The 16732-nt window shown below is 40.5% G+C and overlaps 1 protein-coding gene across 1 annotated transcript in view; it reads left to right on the plus strand.

Moving 5' to 3' along the window:
• The window catches only part of vipr2 (vasoactive intestinal peptide receptor 2), a 67058-nt gene that overhangs the window by 35201 nt on the left and 15125 nt on the right, over positions 1-16732 (plus strand). The window contains exons 4-9 of the mRNA XM_036558588.1: positions 572-663; positions 9938-10035; positions 10403-10541; positions 11856-12006; positions 13123-13183; positions 13324-13393. Coding sequence (XP_036414481.1) covers positions 572-663; positions 9938-10035; positions 10403-10541; positions 11856-12006; positions 13123-13183; positions 13324-13393 — 611 coding nt within the window. The remainder of the gene's footprint in view (positions 1-571; positions 664-9937; positions 10036-10402; positions 10542-11855; positions 12007-13122; positions 13184-13323; positions 13394-16732) is intronic.

The following is a 16732-nucleotide window of genomic DNA, read 5'->3' on the forward strand; positions in this document are numbered from 1 at the left end:
GACTTAAACTTTCCGATTGGGAATGTAATCAGATACAGGCGTTTACACAGATATTATTCTTCTGTTTAACAGATTATTTACAGGATTACCCTCCTCATTCAATCGGATAGAAATTGTATTCCAAAAGGCCTCAATCGGACTAGATATTCCGCATATATGTATATATCTGGACGTATTCTATTCCGATTGAGCTATTAGTCGGATTATTAACGGATTATCAGGCTGCATGTAAACGTGACTAGTGATACTACCAAACCAGACTGATATTAAAAAGGTGAGCGCAGGTTCTGTTGCAGTTAAATAAAACTGTAACATTCCCGCCCTCAAAAATCTAAATGTCTTGAGTTGCCTCAGAAAGAATAATATTGCCTCAGAAAGAACAATATTGCTTCAGAAAGACTGTTGCCTCAGAAAAAGTAACCCAATTTGAATAATTTTGAATAATTACTTGAAAAACATGTTCGCTGTTGCTGTAGTTGTATTTTTCCCAAATACTTAGTTGAAAAATGTTTTCTGATAGAACAGAAAAGGCAGTGACAGACTACAGTCTTTATGTTGTTTTGTCTTTCAGGGAAGATCAGCAGGAACTGTACGGATGATGGATGGTCAGTGGTGTACCCCAGTGTCCATACCGAGTGCTATTCTGAGCACAAGCCCGACAAGGTTAGTGGGAGAGCGGTGGGACGTATGCCATTGAGAACGCTGAATTTTCATGAGGAATATTTTGGTTCTCGCCAGACTATGACAGGCACACTTTTAGCTGGGACATGTGTTCATCGTCTGGCCTTTGGGACAGGTAGGGTGGATAAGAGAAGGTAATGAAATCAGTGTGCAAACTCATGCAGGAAGGATCCGTTTTGACTGATGGGTGGCCCCTGTCTTCCGCGGTGAGCGCTGCCCTGACTGAAGGATCGCTGTGTTTGGAGCCTCGGGGCTCTCGAACATCTCTGTCCAAACCACTCAGCTCCCTCGCCTGGTCCTCTGCCAGCTGAGGCTGCTTTTGGGAGAGTGTGTGTGCTGTTGTGTGTGTGTAAGTGAGACAGAAGAGCGAAGAAAGCATTTGAAAAGTGTGAGATCCTGACTCTTAGACTATTTTGATGGGCTGCCCACCAATTTGCAGCTCGTATTGTGTTTCTCCCAAAAAAAAGCAGCCAGACTGAGGAGAAAATGATTTTACACTGTAGAAAGTAGAAAAGAAGCACCAGAAGCCAAAAAACACACGATAACAGACTTAAAGAGCAAAAGGAGATTCATTCTCATCTGTAAGAGCAGACACAGCCTAAAAGGAGATGCAAGTGTTCAGCTTGCTTATACTGAAACCTATCAGGCCTCGTTAGAACTGACCAGTCTCTCTGGTCATGTAGCTGCTTCTTTCTTTCATAATTTTTTTTTCTGATTGGGCATTAAATGAGTGGTTTCATCTAGTGGCTGTCGCTGGTGCACCTGTGGAGTAGAGGGTAAATCAGAAAGGTAGAAACAAGCCACTGACCTGGAAAGGTGGGACACTTTGCAGGAAGTGAACCATGAGGAAATGCGATGTCATTCAAAGCATCAGAGTGAAGGTTCAAAAAGTAGGACTTGGCTGATTGTTTTTCGTTTAGATAGCAGCCCATATGTACCTAATAAGTTGATATACATTTAAACAATACACTGTATAGCTGTCAGAACAGAACCTTGCATCTCCATTTTGGTCATTTTTAAAATTTTTTTAATAGTCATTGCTTGATTTATTAAGATCTGTAACTTTTTTATTGTATTCTTTTAGGAGAGACATTAAAAAGCATGCAATGACAACACACAATTCCATGTACATGTCAATTTTCATTTATATATCCTTTCATACATCTTATAACGCTTATCTTTCCCTCTTTTTTATTATTTAAAAGTAATTTTTCCCCTCTTTTTAACATTTTAAAAATAAAATAAATTTTTTTCAGTTTTTCACACTATTTCAAAAAGCCTGTTACCCTTTACTTTGTGAAAAATGGACCAAAAGAAAAGCCAAAAATACTTGGTCTTGTTCTGTTGAATTACATTAAAGGTAAAGTAGGTTTTTTCCTATCTCTTGTTATTCTAGTTTTAGTCCTGTTAAGTTATTTTAAAGATATGAGGTTTTGTTCTCACACCAGCGACACGGAAAATATTGGATAAAGGCATTAACCCACTATTTTCCATATCGGTGCGTCCTTAATTATAGACCAATAATATGTTTCTCCACCCACTGTCCCATCCCTACCTGACATCGAGCAAAAACGCTCAGCTAGCTTAGAGACCCTCCCTGAGGCCAAGTTTCACTCATGGTACAAAATAAATAAATCGTATAAACCTAATTCAATAATTCCACACATTTTCATTCAGTCAATTAGAGTAAGATCAGCATAGACAGACTTTGTTATCTCAACATAAAGTTCAATTGCTGATGGAACAAAATGTAAAATTTCAGTGCGATTTATTTTGGGTTCATTAGAATAAAATTTTCTTTGGATCAACGTAAACACTTTTCACTGAAATGTACTCCCATTAAATTTGTCCGTTTTATGTAAACCCCGTTTCTTAAAGACAACACAATTCATTTGTTTAATGTCGATATATTTTCAGTTTGTAAGTCAGACAGCCCTGTTGGTTCATTCGTTTAAGCCTACCATCAATACTGTAGAGTCAGTGTAGAGTAAGATACAGCGGAAGCCATGCTTCCACTGTGAAGAGCATTCTTTATTAAACACCTGGACAGAAAGGCAAATACGAAGCACAGAACTTAAGGGAAGACCACTAGCAACAAACTTCACAATGATGGTGGGACCTACCCCCAACACAAAACACATTAACTTAACCTGCACCTGGACACAAAATAACACATATAAACACTGTAAACTAATAAACATTGACATTAACAGCAATAGTAACCGAATCGATCAGCACAGGAACTGAAGACTTAGTGTTAGTACTGTTAGACTCTGTTCTTCTCTTTTTCAGATACTGTTAGTCTAAAATCACAAAGCAGTACAGATGTTGGCACCAATAACTACCCACCTCTGTTTGTGCTGCAACCAAATTCTGAACTCTTAAAAAATGCTCCAAGTAGAATCATATTACCTTCTTCAAATTGTGAACGTTTTTTAGTGTCAGGGAGAACTAATCATGTGAAAAATGGACCAAAGGAAATGGCCAAAAGATAAAAAAGTCGGGTTCCAATGACTTACATGAAGAGTAAAGCAGTAAAGTTTTCATTTTGAAGATCCGTATCGGTGCTACTTTCATATACTCTCAAAAAAAGGTATGAAACTGTCACTGGGGCAGTGCCCCTCTTGTCACTGGGATGGTACCCTCAAGGGTCCATCTCAGTACCTTAGTCAGGGAACAAAACTGAACCATAATCCACTGAAATGATATTTTCTAAGTTGTACTGACTCCACACACCCCGTCTCGTCTCCAGGACTTTATTTTATTGTTCTATTTTAAAACATTCGGTTATGAAAAGATACAAAATATGTACTTTTCACCTGGAAAAACTTATTTAAGTTTCACAATCAGACCTTAAAACCACTGTTGTACCTTTGAGGGCACATTTACATTGTTTGTACCTTGGTGAACGAAAAACGTACCTGAACAGAACCTTTATTTCTAACAGTGTAGGTGCGGGATCAGAGCTCAAGAGAAGGTCAGAAGACATTACATCTCTACAGCATATTGTTAGGATACCAAGCAAAGTTAGAACCTATAACCCAGCAGTTAGAACTGTGTAGCTATCAACAGCCACCTCCACCATCCCTTTTGTAACTGTGACCTTATTCACAATATACTAGCACGGCCTGTTATTGCTTAAAATATTACCACTGTGTTTTGTTTTCATATCCCTGGTGTTATATTTTATTATAAAAAATATCAGCTTAACCTCTTGGCTTTGATCTGAACGTCTCAACTGAAAAAATCTCAGGATGCCATTCGGGGGAGGGCGGCACAAAAGGTTAGTTTTATGTTGGAGTTATTAGCATCAGTCAAGCAGACAGCTACAGAGTTTCTGTAATTCACACAAAGAACTCCAGTCACTTATATAACTCAGAGACGTCTAAAAGGGAGGTTAAAGACTCATGAAGGATCGCAAAGAACAGGCTCAAACTCTCGCTCTTTATCTGATCCGGGAGAAGAAGCACAGCCTCTCGTTTACACTAAAAAGCTCTTATCTGGGGAGCTAATTTAGTGCAAGGCGGTTCTCCTGGAACAGCGATCCTCGGCAAAACCATAATTATCTTCCGACATGAAGCAGTAGATGCTGTTCAGATGTTCCACGTGCTTTGTGTGACAGGTTTGGGTTTGAACGTCTAGGGACTCAGCGTTGAGGGCAGACTCCTCTCACGCTTGAGTAAGCCGCTTGCCTGGATTCGGTGGCTTGTCAGCGCTGCTGGAGATGATCCCGGGGATCGGATCAGACACCTAGACACACTCGGCGGTGAGACGAAAACTGCACGAAGGAGCTGCGTCTCTGAAGCAGTTGTGGAACCGCACCAACCCGAGGGTGCGGGAAGACACAGACTCGTGCCCTGAGGAGGATGATTCAACTCGGCTGTAAATAGGTTTAATTTAAAGCTTCCCTTGGAGTAAAAATGGCATACGACTAATCAGTGACTCGCTCCTTCGCTGCAGCCCCTGAGTGATGTAAGTGCTAGAAGTGTTACTTGGAAGGAGAGGCCTGTCGTAAGGATTTAGGTTTGGATTCTGTGGGTTATGTGAGACATCTTGTTTGCCCTATTAATAAGCAGCACCACCTCCACCTCATCCCAAAGATGCTCAGTAGGGTTGAGATCTAGGGGCCGTGCAGCCCGCTGAAGCAGGGAAAACCTGCTCTCATGTTCGTGGGACCATTTGGTGACGATATATGGTTGTGACATGGTGCATTATCATGCTGGAAGTGTCCATCTGAGTGGGGATCAACTGTAGTCAAGAAATGAACTTGAGAATGTGAGAATTTATTACAGTAACAGCCCCAATTTACCGGTGCACATTTATTTATTTCTTTAACGCAAACCTTAGCAAGATACTAGTATTTCCACACTTGGACCCAACCTTTAAACACGGGTGATATTAAAGCAATAAGCCACGAGGGGCCGTGTGGTACTGATTTTATCACGGGGAAGGGTGTTCTTAGGCCTGACGCAAAGCAGAGTGCCTAAAACTCCCTTCCCCATGATAAAATCGCAGTAACGCACAGCCTCTCATGGCTTATTGCTTTTATAAAATGGCAGCCAAAATAAACAATGATAAAATACACACTTTTTCAGAAAGTAATTTAAGTGATTGTTGATAACAGTCGACATAAAACAAGTATTCCGCCAAGTAATGTAGTTCCTTTAGAGCATGGTATCATTGTCAAGCAAGAGGAGAACAACATTCGGTCGCCTACCGCTGCATATTGCGGTCATTTCACGAACTTTTTAACTTTTTCTTGTATAAAAATGGACATATGATAATTTAACACTGTTTAATGCAGAAACCTTTGCTTTATAAGAACTTTTTGGTCACCAAATAACTACCGCAAGTCTTATTTAGCACCATTCCAGCGGCGCCAAACAGCTCCCTGCTCCCTACATAGCTAGTGCACTACGTAGGAATTTAAATACCGGTTCTAGTTGATGTGAGTCCATCAGATAGAGCTGCGTGCTACTGACCTCACATTTTCTGGTACAATTTGGTACATTTAGCCAACCGATGTATCTCGTAGAACACACAAGAAAATAACCACACACTTCAAAAGGATGGTTCTTCAAGGGTTCTTCAGTAAAGAAAATTTACCCTTAGTCCTTGTTTTCGAGGGTCACCCTAGCGGTTGAAATCTTGCCCCACGAAATGGGACAACCCTCAAATAAAAAACAAAGCAAAAAAAAAAACATTACTTCATTAACGGCTACTAGCGCTGATCTGTAGGTGACCCGGTCCGTCTTCAGTGATAGCAGAGGAGGGTAAAGTTCAGCTCCTCAGTGCTGGGCTTTAGTTACATTTAGGGAATCATACGCCTTCAAAGAGGGGGGCAATTATTTATTATCACCACCCCTAATTCTTTAGTGATACTAAGCTGAAGTCAGATATTCTCCAGCTTCTTGTTTGAATTTTCCCGTTCCACCTTAAATGGAGCAGCAGTTACATTCTGGTGCTTTAGGCGTCAATACCACTGGACTATTTAAGGCGGAACGGGAAAGTTAGCTAGCTACCGAGACATCAACATGCTATTAGAGATTTTTTATGCTTGTTATGAAGAAAAGGACCATAATACACTGAAACGATATTAAACTAAGAGAATATGATGGTTATTGTATTTTTTAAAGGAGAAAATTCTCATATTAGTGGGTTTCTTTGGTCTCTTGTTCTCCATCTAGCCGGCTTTTCTTTTTTTCTCATAATACTCTGTTTGGAGTCTCTGAAAAACCTCCGTTTGGAGGGCCATGTAGCCCTAACACTTCGCCCTACACCTCTGTCTCAACAAAACTTGAGACACCCTACCCCTAGGCGCAAAACAGAAGGCTAAGGGCTCAGTGGTAGGGGCGAGGGGTGAAATGGGATTGGGCCTTTCTCTGTTTCAGCCTCTGTTTTCTTGTTCCATGTGCTTTTGTTGTTGTTCAGGTCTTTGTCTCCTCCCCATTCCTGCCTTTTTGTCATCTGTCTCGCCTGTCTGTTGTCTGTACCCCAACTCTCTCATTAATCCCAGGTGTTCCTGGTTTGTTTTGTGTGTATTTATACCCCTGGTTGTGTGTTTTGTGTTTGCTTGGTGTATTGTTCTCTCAGGCCCTGTTTTGGTTGTCTCTTGTTTGTTTTCTAGTTTTCTTCATGTTCCTCTGTCTGTGGTTTTCTTTCTGTTTCAGTATTTTGTTCAGTAGTGTTCTGTCTTTGTTTTGTCACCGTTGTGGTTACCTTTATTGTTATGGAATTTTAATAAAACCAAGGACCTTGCACCTTCATCCTGCTTCTTCATCTCCCTCAACATTACATATATGTAACCATGAACCCTCAAGGAACCCTTTGCTTGATTAAGTGGTTCTTTGCATAGAATGGTTCTTTAGTTTGATAGAGAATGTGTTGAGTATAGTTGTATGTAGAACCTTTATGAGTATGTTTCTATATAGCACCATAAAGAGTTATTCTATTGTTGCTTGTTTTAATGTCTGTTAATCACCTTAGTTTTATAATGATCCTGTAGTCTTTTTGTATCCTGATTATTGATCCTGATGCTTCACAGGTCTCGGAGGAAGCCTGTGCTAGACTTTGCCCTCCTAGCGTTGGTAGTATCGTGTGACTGGGGGAGTCCAAACTAGTGGGTGAAATTGGAAACGACTAAATTGGGGAGAAAATTGGAGAAAAATCAAATAAAAAGAAAAACTTTTCCATAAAATCCTTTCATATCATAAAGATGCTTTTTGCACTACACTTTTTTTAAAAGTCATATTATCACCACCCCAGCCACCTGTTGGATTTTGGCCCCCACTGGGACCCCTCCTCTAAAATTGATCTAGACCGACCACTGCATGTGGGAGACAATAGAGCCGACAAGTTCAAAGTCAATAATTTCACTCAATTTTACCCATTCCAGCGCTCAGTTGAACCCTCAATTGATGCTAGAAACACAGCTCTGCCCGATCTTGTTAGAATGGGCAATTTGTGTAAAGGCGGGGGGGGTGCACCTAATGGCATTTCATTGTATATTGGGAGGAAATAGGAAAACAGTAGTCACTGACCCCACAACAAGAGCATTTTGTTTTTTTTGCTCAAGCGCTTGGAAAGTTCATGATCATTGGTAGCTCCATGGAATAAAGCCCACGAGGTGCACTTTCGACCTCAATTAGACGCTGCAGGACTGTTGTCAGTCTTGGGTTTTGGGACGCTGGCCAGATGCTTCTCTGATTCATACGTACAAATCGGGGGTGAAACAAGGCAGTGAGTTGTTTTTCTTTCTGTACCTGCGATGGGGGGAAATTAAACATCAGAGCAATTTCCTGATGAGGAGTGGTGGAGGCAGGGAGGGCAAAATCTGTGCCTCACAGGAATCCTCTCTTTGAAATTAGCGAAGATGACACAGAGTTCCCCTCCCGAGGGTTTGGGGGGAAGTGTAGGCTGACCTTGACCGAGGCTCGTCTGCAGCCTCACTTCAAGACTGAATGTGCACCAGAATAACCCAGCATGTTCTCTTCTTTGAGGAAGTTTTGAATGCTGATCCTTTAAAACTGGTGTAGTGATTCTATTTCAGGGTCTTTTTGGAAACAGCGTCATTTATTAGCCCCATTTGTCTTTCACACATCATTATGGCATGATAAGATTCTCGAGAGGTGCCTTCAGACGCTCCCAAGACTGTGGATTAGCAATCCAGTAGGACTCAAAAGGCAGACAACAGAACCTTGTTATTTAACCCCGTAAAATCCCAGGCTTATGACATACTAAGGCGTATTATTCATTGACTACACTGTTAGAAATAAAGGTTCTGTGCAGGTACATTTTTGGTTCATCAAGGTACAAACAATGTAAATGTTCCCTCAAAGGTACAACAGTGGTTTTAAGGTCTGATTGTGAACCTTAAATATGTTTTTCCAGATGAAAAGTTTGTATTTGTACCTTATCTAATAATCCAATGTTTTAAAACAGAACATTAAAATAAAAGCCTGGAGACGAGACGGGGTGTGTGGAGTCAGTACAACTTAGAAAATATCGTTTTAATGGATTATGGTTCAGTTATGTTCCCTCACTAAAGGTACTGAGATGCACCCTTGAGGGTTCCACCCCAGTAACAAGAGAGGTACTGCCCCAGTGACAGTTTTGCACCTCCATTCCTGAGAGTGTACAGGGACTTCAATGTAAACTGGCTGAGCTATTCTTACAGTATAGAAGTATGTATGGAAATTTCGGGGCCCTGGTCATGTAAGTGGTTAAACCTCATAGGTTCACACTATTTTTGATGGAAGGCACTGTCAAAGTGCTGCTGACCTTTCACAGGACCCAGTCCTCTTTTAATGTCACCTTTTATATGAGACTCTCCAGAAACTTTCCATGGGCACCCCCAAAAACACATTCCGAAGAGGCTCCTTGATATCTCTCTGCCAACATATAAGTGTCTGTCTGAAAAAGGAAATGAGCTGGCCTCCCCTCGGAACCTTTCCTGAGTTGTGCAAAGTGACTGGTTCCTGTCTCACGCCATTGTCCCGCCGTAACTCAGTTAACCTTTAGGCCGCCGCACCAAAGAATGTCCAAATATTTTAATTCTTTTTGAATTAACATGGTCAAACAGGAGATGATGTTTTAGTTTTAACGCGGCATGTGCTACAGTAGGTCACTGGCTGGAATGGTAAGGTCCAAAGCTTCAGCGCCGGTGAATATTGTCATGCATCATGATGTTGCATGTCCATATGTTTACGTCCAGCACTGTATAAGAACATCTGCGTCTTCTTAAAGCTCGAAAGCGAAGAGAACTAAGACGTCACAGCTTTAAATAACAACCTTTAAGTACATACTGTGTAAATAAAAAAGGATATACAGTGAAGAAGCAATTCTATAAAATTTAATTGGTGATGCATGGAATGCTGTTAACGTGGTGTCCAGATCTGGAATGCTGCCGGTGGTGTGTAAGCCCTAAAGAATGCTGTTTATAGAGGATGCTCATATCTGAACTCCATCACACTCCTCTCCCACCACCCGTACTCTGAGTTTCCCTGGTTATCAGCTCTGCATGTCATCATTGGGGCGATAAACGTCTGCTTCAGTTAACGCTCGACTGGTTAAGGGGTGAGAGGGTCATCTGCACTGTTTATGAATGCCCGGATTGCTGTGAATGTTGTCCACTTAGCGGTTATTTATAACTCTGGCAGAGACAGGGAGGAGAAGGTATTTCGAGGAATAAGCGTGCCTGATGTTTTCTAGGAACTGAAAATGAAAACACAAACTTATGTTCTTCTTGTTTTACCAGCTGGTGTTCTATACCGTCGTGAAGACCCTGTACACGCTGGGCCACAGTCTCTCTCTCATCGCTCTCATCACTGGCAGTACCATCCTGTGTCTCTTCAGGTACAAAAAACGAGCCCTCGGCCAGACAAAACGCTCCCTCTCCCTCTCTGCTTTATGTAACTCTCAACTCTTGTGAATGGACAGCTGTGGCAGATATTAATTGTAATCATTACGGGACTTGAGTTTTGGCAGTATTTTTGGAAAGATCGTAATTCAGAGTTTTTGACACTGAGTATAAACATTACGCTTGGCGTTCTATCTCATTTTGATAGTGTTTATATGACTGGGAGCCTGAAATATTCATATAAAAGCTGGGAGGTGAACAAATTGAGAATTGCTTAACATTTTTACTTGATGTCTCTTTTACGAGGGACTTGTTATCTTCAGAAAACATGAGTTTGTTGAATTTGTTCTCCGTATCTTGCAGAAAGCTACACTGCACAAGGAACTACATCCATCTGAATCTGTTCTTCTCCTTCATCCTGAGAGCTATTGCCGTGCTGATCAAGGACGCCATTTTGTTTTCGCACAGTGAGAACATGAAATGCCATGAACAGCCCTCACTGGTGAGCAAAGGAAAGATGCCTTTACTCTAAATTGTGGCTATTTTGGGCTCTTACTGTCCTCTGTGTCAGTTTTTGTTACATTATAGATGCACCAAAGTGGAATTTTTTTGGTAGCCAATAATTAACACCTTCTTGTGGCCAATATTAAGAACTAACAATTTAACTATCTGCATTTTAAAACAAGTTCACACTTTAATCCATATATGAGGGGCAGTGAGAGTACGACAGGATGAAACTCTCAAGATGTATTGTTGGCCAGTACGTAGCTACAACATTGCTAAATGTAGGCCTGTGAATGTCATAAAATTTGACCTAACCATTAGATTAAATGCCATGTAAGTAATTGTGGGTAACAACTCAATCCTCTTTTTTTGTATGCAATTATTAAAATACAAGCCTAAAATTACCATATTGACCTTGCTTCCCAATTGTAGATACTTGGAAACTTCCAAATAACAATAGAAACAGCTTAAACTCACATAAACCAACATTACTCACATTTTCCATCTAAACATATTATAGCACTAGTTTTGTTGCTTCTGTAAGATCCATGACGTCTCTCTATACATTTTTCTTGTTTCTTTGTATTCTTTTTATTGGCTCAACCAAACTGATGAAAAAGCATCAAAGAACGTAATTGTGGTCAGCTTAAATAATCCTGTTCCCCTCAAATAATTATGATTGGTATATACTGTGACAGGCCAAGCTAAATCAAATTCATTCAACATTGCTAGTTTAGCAGTTGTGTCCCTGCCTAGAACCATAGATCTGCCATGTGTGGGGCTGCTGTGTTAGCCACTATGCTATGGCTGCTGTCTCATTGAACCTAGTTCGAGAAGAATGAGACTATTTACTTGGTTTGTGCGTGAGCACAAATGAGCTGCACGTTGTCATTTATAATTATACATATCAATTCCAATATTTGTTTCTATAATAATAATTCAGTTGGCAAATAATATATCAGCCACCAACATATCGTGTAGCTCTAACCATCATTAATGGAGCATCTCCATGTGAGGCCAAATTCTCAGACCATAACATTTACAATTACGGCATTTGGCAGACGATCTTATCCAGAGAGGCTTACAATTTGATTATTTTTTATTTTTACACAGGTAGGTGAAGGTAGTGTTAGGAGTCTTGCCCAAGGACTCTTATTGGTATAGTGTAGGGTGCTGCCTAGGTTGGGGATTGAACTCCAGTCTACAGCGTAGAGGGCAGTGGTGTTACCCACTACACTATACCAACCATAAACAAACATTTAAATAGAGAGATTTACAAGAAGCACTGCTGTGTTCTGTTTCTGCTCTTCAGATAGGGTGCAAGGCCAGTCTGGTCATTTTTAACTACTTCGTCATGGCTAATTTCTTCTGGCTGCTGGTGGAGGGCCTGTATCTGCACACCCTGCTGATGGTGATCTTCTCCAAGAACCGGCACTTTGTGGTCTATCTCTTCATCGGGTGGGGTGAGTCTCGCTCCCCTCATTCAGAAAGGCTGTACTGTCTCACACTGTGCACCACATATGTGCTTTGTTCACAACACAGAGTCATTCAAGGTTTTTGGTTTTGTGCCCAGAGAAGACGTAAACACCATTGTAGCATCCCTAAACTGCTGGAGCCTGTTGTGTTGTAGAGTTGTTTCCTGAGGTTTTCTTTTCCGCCATCACGTATAATCCTTCAAACGAAAGCCTGAAATCATGTTTCTACCCCGAAGCGCCGTTCATGTCTTTGTTCCAGTTTTCACGGTGAACATTTGCAGGGATAAAGTCGGCTTTCAGCGAGGGGGATAAAAGAGGCAAGGCAGCATTTGGTCAGCTTTCTTCTTGACACTCAGAGGCCACAAGCAAATAATCGTCAATTAAGAAGCAAGTCATAACCACACCACACACAAACAAGCGCACGCCTTTTCCTAACACTGCGTTTTCACCTTCCAGCTCGTTCTCCTCAGCAGATGGGAGTATGTGAGGGAAAGGAAGGCTCGGCGCTTGTCGCTGGCTTTTCTCACCACTGCATTATGTATTAAACGTCTTTGTAGTTGATTGTCTCAGTGGAGCGAAGCCTCTGCCAGGCTGAGAAATGAAAGGAGGGTGACTACAGTTCAGTCTCTGCGCCTGAAGGACTGGGGCTGGACTTTGGCTCGCTGGAAACATCCCATCAACACCTCATCAACAGTCTCTTTCATCATGACAGTGATAATAAACAATCTCCTTTCCTTTGTGTTTACCAGGGTTTTTTCTCCCTTCCCAACACACTCGGCACAAACTCCTTTTGTAATGTTGGTTACAGTGTTTACCCCACTCAGAATCAAACCATGTCCTCTGCCAAGATCTGGACAGTGATATACCCCCCTAGTTTCCCATCTAATGATATACTGGGCATCATAAGAATCCTTAGGATAAGCAGTTGCACCATCGAGATACTTACCAGACCGTTATAAAGCATCAAGAGGAACTTGAAAAATGATAAACCTACTTATATATGATCCTACACTTACATGCTTTATTACAACCCTTCTACTATAATGTTCCTGTGCTTCAAAACCTGCCATTAAGTGATCACTTACCTCCCTCTCTTTCTGCTAGGATTCCCCACAATCTTTGTGATAGCGTGGGTCATTTGCAGGATATACCTGGAGGACAGGGGGTGAGTAGAGCCAAGCTTGTTCTCAGGGGCTTTCAATATCAAACGACCGGCCTTTAGGAGTAGCTCTTTTTTATCTGAGATTCAGGTCATTTGGGTGTTCTGTTATAATGTAAGTGGTGATTTTTTTTCTCCTCTTACAGATGCTGGGAGATAAATGATGCCACAGTTCCCTGGAGGGTGATCAACTGGCCAATCATGACTTCTGTTGTAGTAAGCCTAACCATGTTTTTGTTTCATTAGCATTTTTAGCATTTAGCATTAGCATTTCATTAGCAAGTATACTATCTGTGGTAAGTATACTTATATCAGTGTTCTAGTAGTATACTTATAAATGTACTATGTCAATACTTTTTGGGACTAAACCCACTTTTTAGTTTATAAATGTATACTTTTAAGTATTTTTTAGTTGTAAAAGTAGTACATTTTCAGTACACAACCAGTTTACATTTAAGTTTTATTTTGTACTTCAACTATACAGTCAAATACACTATAAGTGAACTTATAGGTACTAGATATATACTTCTAGCCCACTTTTTAGTTTATGAAAGTGTACTTTTTAAAGTATGATTACAAGTACAGACCACAAGTACATACAAGTATATGAATAAGTATATACAAGTATTTGTATATACAAGTATATGCACAGTATAAGTACAAGTATAGGTCAAATTTGCTTCATCTTTTCTGCATACTTGTTAGTATAAGCCAAGTACGTTTAAGTATAATTTTATCTAATATATCTTTGATAAGTACACGAAAAGTAAACTGAAAGCACACTCACTTATATGTAGTTTATTAATAGCATGCATGAATAAACGTCTTTTTTGTAAGGGCTTGTATGAGATGGTATTGGAGAAAATGCTGAGCAGACATTTTCAAGTCTCCCAGGCCAGACTCTCTGAAGTCATGTGCAAATGTCATAGACAACCCATCATTTCTTTAATTTCCAGTTTTTCAGGAGGCGTTTCTGAGGTGATTAGATGTAAAATAATTTGCTTGCGCAAGGAAGGAGAAAGTTAAAGAACAATAGGTGAAAAAATAGTGTGTCCATAACTGGAGTGCAAAAAGATATTCAAAGCTACAGAGAAAATAGGCCTCCTAACAACCACCTGGAAGACCTGGTAGACACCAAAACTACCCCAGATAAACAGCACTTAAAGCTTTCATCTTTGAGAGAGAGGAGAAAATCAAGCTGCTTCAGATCTGAAAACATCCACAGGTGTTTCTGTCCATCCTTCCACTGTGAGAAGACAACTCAGCGCTATGGGTCTGAAAGGATGTGTAGCTGTCAAGAAGAACCTCCCTGAGAAAAGGAGACAGAAAGAGAAGAAATTTTATTTGCAAATCAAACAAAGCAGCGTGATAAGTGAGTGTATCACATAGACAAATCGGTCTGGATCTCCTTAATTCCACGGTTAATTTGAGCTCTTATGTTGTTTCACAAGCCCTCTGTCACTTAAACCTGTGGAGATAATGGCTAGTTTTCTATATGACACGAGAAGGGATAAGAATACAAGCTGAAAGACGCCAGCATTCTGCTCACATCTGGACAGTCCAACTATATTTTTACAAATAAACATGTATCATTAAAGGATTTGTCTTTAATATCCTTGAGGGCTGCATTCCCGGACATGGATTAAGCCTAGTCTTAGACTAAATTGAAGCGCCAGTGGTGAATCATCTTTGGAAATTCTTTTTAGTCTAGGCTTAGTCTTAATCTGGGTCTGGGAAATGTTTGCAGTGGACTGCCGTGGCTTTTTAGATATAATCGCTGAATGTAGCTACAGTGTGCCCAATAAACCTACCTATTTCTAATGTTATCACTGCATCAAAAGTCCAATACTTTTTCAATACTACAACATAATAAACAATACAATACTTTTAACTGATTTCTTTAATGGACCTATATCACAGAACAGCAGATTTTTCTCTTCTTCTTTTTACATCAAGAATCTGATGTAATATGTAAACATTGCTAAAGTTTCAAGCTGTTTGCTGTCCAGTCCAATCAGACCATGTATGGAAACTAAGCTGCAAAAACAGCCTAGTTTGAACTCATTATTTTTGCGATGTCACAAAGAAAAGCACACTTACATACATCCACCTGTTCAGCCTATAGCAGCTTAGCTCCGCCCATGCACACTGACGTTATAAGGGGTTTTAAGCCTGGACTGCTATTTGAATGAAGCTCAATACAGGGCAGCCAATCAGAACAGAGCTCATTTACATATATCGGTCTGAAAGGAGCATTAAGAAAGATAAGATAATGCTTTATTAGTCTCACCACAGGGGAAATTTACAGTGCTACAGCAGCAAAGTAACAAGAACAGAATTAACAAACAAGGTATTAACTTTGTTAATTTCTTAACAAGGTTACAGTTTGTTACTTATTACCGTATATACAATTTACACCGATCAGGCATAACATTATGACCACCTCCTTGTTTCTACGCTCATTGTCCATTTTATCAGCTCCACTTACTATATAGGTGCACTTTGTAGTTCTACAGTTACAGACTGTAGTCCATCCGTTTCTCTGCATACTTTGTTAGCCCCTTTTACCCTGTTCTTCAGTGGTCAGGACCCCCATGGACCCTCACAGAGCAGGTACTATTTAGGTGGTGGATCTTTCTCAGCACTGCAGTAACACTGATGTGGTGGTGATGTGTTTTTAAACACCTCAGTGTCACTGCTGGACTGAGAATAGTCCACCAACCAAAAATATCCAGCCAACAGCGTCCTGTGGGCAGCGTCCTGTGACCACTGATGAAGGACTAGAGGATGACCAACACAAACTGTACAGCAGCAGATGAGCTATCGTCTCTGACTTTACATCTACAAGGTGGACTGACAAGGTAGGAGTGTCTAATAGAGTGGACAGTGAGTGGACGCAGTGTTTAAAAACTCCAGCAGCACTGCTGTGTCTGATCCACTTGTGCCAGCACAACACACACTAACACACCACCACAGCGCTGGTTGTACACTCTAACAGCAGCATAGAGGAAGGACCTGCGATAGTGACAGCCTTTAATTCTAAAAGAGGTTGAAAAATGGTCATGAAAAAATACCAAAACACTTTTTTGGTACGTAAACGCACACAAATGTCATAAGAAAAATGTGGGATGTGGGTGATTGTTGGACCTTATTTTTGCCATTGTGTTGTTTTGGTATCGAGCTTCATGGTACTTCACTTGGTTTTGGTGTTCAAAGATATCATGACAACCTTGTTACTAATAAAGGCAGACTAACTCCCAAAAAGCTGACATAAAACCTAGTGCCCAATAAAGGCCAAGTAATAACTAACCAGGCAAACTTAGCTGCTTAAAAACCTCAGCCTTCAGGCTCTCAAGGACACTGTACTTAAAGCAAGTGATCTAAATTGAAATATAAATGTATCTAAAATTTAAGATATTACCTACCTTTTCTCTTCTTAGTGATAGAATAAAAAATGCAGTAAGTGTTAATAAAATGGACTTAATACATTCATTTTTGACCATATTTCGCCGACATGATCAGCATATGTCACAGGCACCTACTTGCAGACCATTG

The sequence above is a fragment of the Colossoma macropomum genome, unplaced genomic scaffold, assembly GCF_904425465.1.
Source record: "Colossoma macropomum unplaced genomic scaffold, Colossoma_macropomum, whole genome shotgun sequence".
NCBI lineage: Eukaryota > Metazoa > Chordata > Actinopteri > Characiformes > Serrasalmidae > Colossoma > Colossoma macropomum.